The sequence below is a fragment of the Otolemur garnettii genome, unplaced genomic scaffold (genome assembly GCF_000181295.1).
Source record: "Otolemur garnettii isolate 467f Iridium unplaced genomic scaffold, OtoGar3 scaffold00288, whole genome shotgun sequence".
Classification (NCBI taxonomy): Eukaryota; Metazoa; Chordata; class Mammalia; order Primates; family Galagidae; genus Otolemur; species Otolemur garnettii.
Window position 1 is genome coordinate 549,227 of NW_003852683.1, and position 3,298 is coordinate 552,524.

The 3,298-nt window shown below is 41.5% G+C and overlaps 1 protein-coding gene across 2 annotated transcripts in view; it reads left to right on the forward strand.

The window, feature by feature from the left end:
* Nucleotides 1-3,298, forward strand: part of ZNF175 (zinc finger protein 175) — a 13,615-nt gene that overhangs the window by 2,249 nt on the left and 8,068 nt on the right. For both annotated transcript variants that reach the window (XM_012813684.2, XM_023508900.1), the window contains one exon: nucleotides 135-385. In XM_012813684.2, the coding sequence (XP_012669138.1) occupies nucleotides 317-385 (69 nt within the window). In that variant the 5' untranslated portion in view covers nucleotides 135-316. The remainder of the gene's footprint in view (nucleotides 1-134; nucleotides 386-3,298) is intronic.

The window sequence follows — 3,298 nt, forward strand, 5'->3', positions numbered from 1 at the left end:
TCTAATAACTAGAATTGGATTTTTCTGCACTTTGTCTGCTCTGATGTCTAACAATGACCTTCACCTCCAGGCCTTCAAGAAATGTTAGTGGAGCAAATGTTGAATAAGTTACCATGTGGTCATTGCCTTTCTAGGGCTTCCTGGTGTCTCTGCAGAGCTCCTTGGTCTGGCCACATCGTGAGGCTGCAGAATCTCTTTTCACAGCCCAGCCTACCTCTCCTCAGTTGCCTTGGTTGGAGCCTCCAGACTCTTTTCCAGCTTTTGGGAAAGTGGAGTCATTCGCAAGACAGACCGAGAGTAGAAGCCCAGAGAGGACATGCCTGCTGGTGGGAGTTTATCCCAGAGGCCCCAGGTTCTGGGTCCAGAGGAGGAAAGCCTGTGTGAGGTAAGCAGGAATATCCCCAGGGAAAGTTCTCCAGAATGTGCAGATGCAGCAGTATATTTCTGGAGACAGCCTTGACCCTTCTACCAAGCAAGGACCACAAGGGGCTAATGTCTCACCATCCATCTTCATGGATCTCTGTTCTAGGAGAAACTGAACTGGCTAATGAAGGAGGATGTGTTGGAGTAGAAGGTTGGCTGTGGGCCACTGAAGAAGAAAGTGTAGTCACTGGTCTGGATGGGTGCTCCACTCACAGGCAGGGAAATGCTAACTCCTTTCTGCTCAACACTGGCTGTGTTGCTTCATCCACCATTGGGTCTTTGCAGAGTCTCACCTGGTCCCCAACAGGCTCCTCCTCACCTGGTCTATGGGCATTTCTCCTCTGTTCTCCTAAGGTGCAGAAAATCTTCTTCCTTTGTAGTTTATGTGGTCATAGGGAAGTAGAGTGAGAACAGGTTTTTAAGAGTCATCTTGTTTTCCTGTTTTAAAAGATGAATGAATATGCTGAAAAAGAGTGTTTCTAGATTGTCCATGATATAAATAATCAGGATTTGGTAACAATAAATCATAATTCTTGGGTAAGATAAAAATTTCCTAAAATCCTTTATTATTCTGTGTACTTCACAATAATATTTAATAATAATGAGTGACTATAATAATAAACTATTGTATGTTTTTATTTTGTTATTTTTAATCTTCACTAATTTGATGGAAAAAGATAGTATATGTCTTAATTTATATTACTTTGTTTCCAAACAGGATAAATTTTTTTTCATAATTTTGTTGATCAATTTATTTTCCTTAGTTACTTTTTCTTGTCTTCTGATTAATTAATTAATTTTTGAAACTGGGCTTGTGTTACCCAGGCTACAGTGCAGTGGCAAAATTGCAGCTTACTGAAGCCTCAAACTACTGGATTCAAGCCATCTTCCCATCTCAGTTTCCTGAGCAGCTAGGACTATAGACGCATGCCACAATGGCCACTAATATTTTTTCATTTTTTTCTAGAGACAGGGTCTTAAACTCCTGGCCTCAAGCTGCCCTCCTGTCTAAGCCTCCAGAGTAGCTGGGATTAAAGGTGGCTGCCATGATGCCCAGCTAATATTTCTATATTTTGTAGAGGTAGGAGTCTTGCTGTTGCTCCTTGCCTTAGTCCTCCCACTTAAGCCTCCCAGAGTGCTAGGATTACAGGTATGAGCCACCACATCTGGCCCAAACAAACTGCTTCTTTTTTTTTTTTTTGTGAGACAGGGTCTCACTTTGTCACCCTGGTTAGAGTGCTGTGGTGTAGTAGCTCACAGCAGCCTCAAGCTCTTGGACTCAAGTGATTCTCTTTCCTTCTGAGTAGCTGCCTAAGTAACTGGGACTACACGCACCCACCACAATGCCCAGCTATTTTTAGGGACAGGGTCTCGCTGTTGCTCAGGTTGGTCTCAAACTCCTGAGCTCTGGAAATCCTCCTGCCTTGGCCTCCCAGAGTGCTAGGATTACAAGTGTGAGCCACCACCTTGGGCCCCCAAACTGCTCGTCTTAATAATTATCAGCGTATGTATGCTGTGTATCCTGATTCATTAATAACTCCCATTGCTAGATTATTTGAAGGCAAGTCTCAGAAATTATATTAGTTCATCATTATTGTATATCTCTGAGAGTTTTTTTTTTTACATAGCCACAAATATCATTCATATATCCTCCAAATAATAATTATTTCTTAATATTGTTCATACCCAAAGTAACTGAACTTGATTTTTTATATCAGGATCCAGCCATTGTCAACATATCCCACTTAGTTCAGATGCATCTTTAGTTTTTCTTAATCTACAAATGGGTTTCTTCTACCTTTTATTCCCTTGCTATTTATTTCTTGAAGAAACTGGGTCATCCTTTAAATCAGGGGTTCTCAAACTTTTTAAACAGGGGGCCAGTTAATTGTCCCTCAGACCATTCAAGGGCTGGACTGCAGGCCTGGAGATGAGTCAGCTGCTAAGCAGGACAGGCAGTAGTGGCCAGAACACCCGGTGGGCTGGATGAATGTCCTAGGCGGGCTGCATGTGGCCCGCGGACCATAGTATGAGGACGCCTGCTTAAAATTGTGGCAAATTCTAAATTTTGGTCAGTTGCATTCACATGGTATCATTTTACACCATGGACAACTACCTTTTATTTCTGGCAAACTAGTATTTCAATCTAGACCATGCTATCTAATATGGTGGCCATTCACCACATATAACTAATGAGCACTTAAATGTGACTGGTTCACACTGGGATGTGCTTGAAGTGTAAACTTCCCATTGGCTTTTAAAGACTTAGCATGAACAAAGAATGTAAAACATCTTGATGATTTTTTAAATATTGGTAACATATAGAAATAATATTTTGAATATGATTGAATAAAATAATTACCAGTAGATTTCATGTTTGTTTTGTTCATTTGTTTGTTTTTGAGACAGTCTCACTCTGTTACCCTGGGGAGGTGCTGTCATAGCTCACAGCAACCTCAAATTCTTAGGCCCAAGGGATCTTCTTGCCTCAGCCTCCTGAGTAGCTAGGACTACAGGTGCTGTCACAACACCTGGCTAATTTTTCTATTTTTAGTGAGGGGTCTCACTCTTGCTCAGGTTGGTCTCAAACTCCTGAGCTCAAGCAGTGCACCTCCCTTGGTCTCCCAAAGTGCTAGGATTGCAGGCGTTAGCCACCTTGTTCCACCCTCATCTGTTTCTTTTTAATATGGGTTCTAGCCACATATGTGGCTCACCTTATATTTCCATTAAATGGCTCTACTCTGTAGACCTGGCCACTTCAATTTCTTTGTTTTTGGCAAGAATGCTTCATGGTTTGCATACCATCTATGTACTGTTTCACCTTATCAGGTGCATATAATGTCTGGTTCTCTCTTTTTTTTTTTTTTTTTTTTTT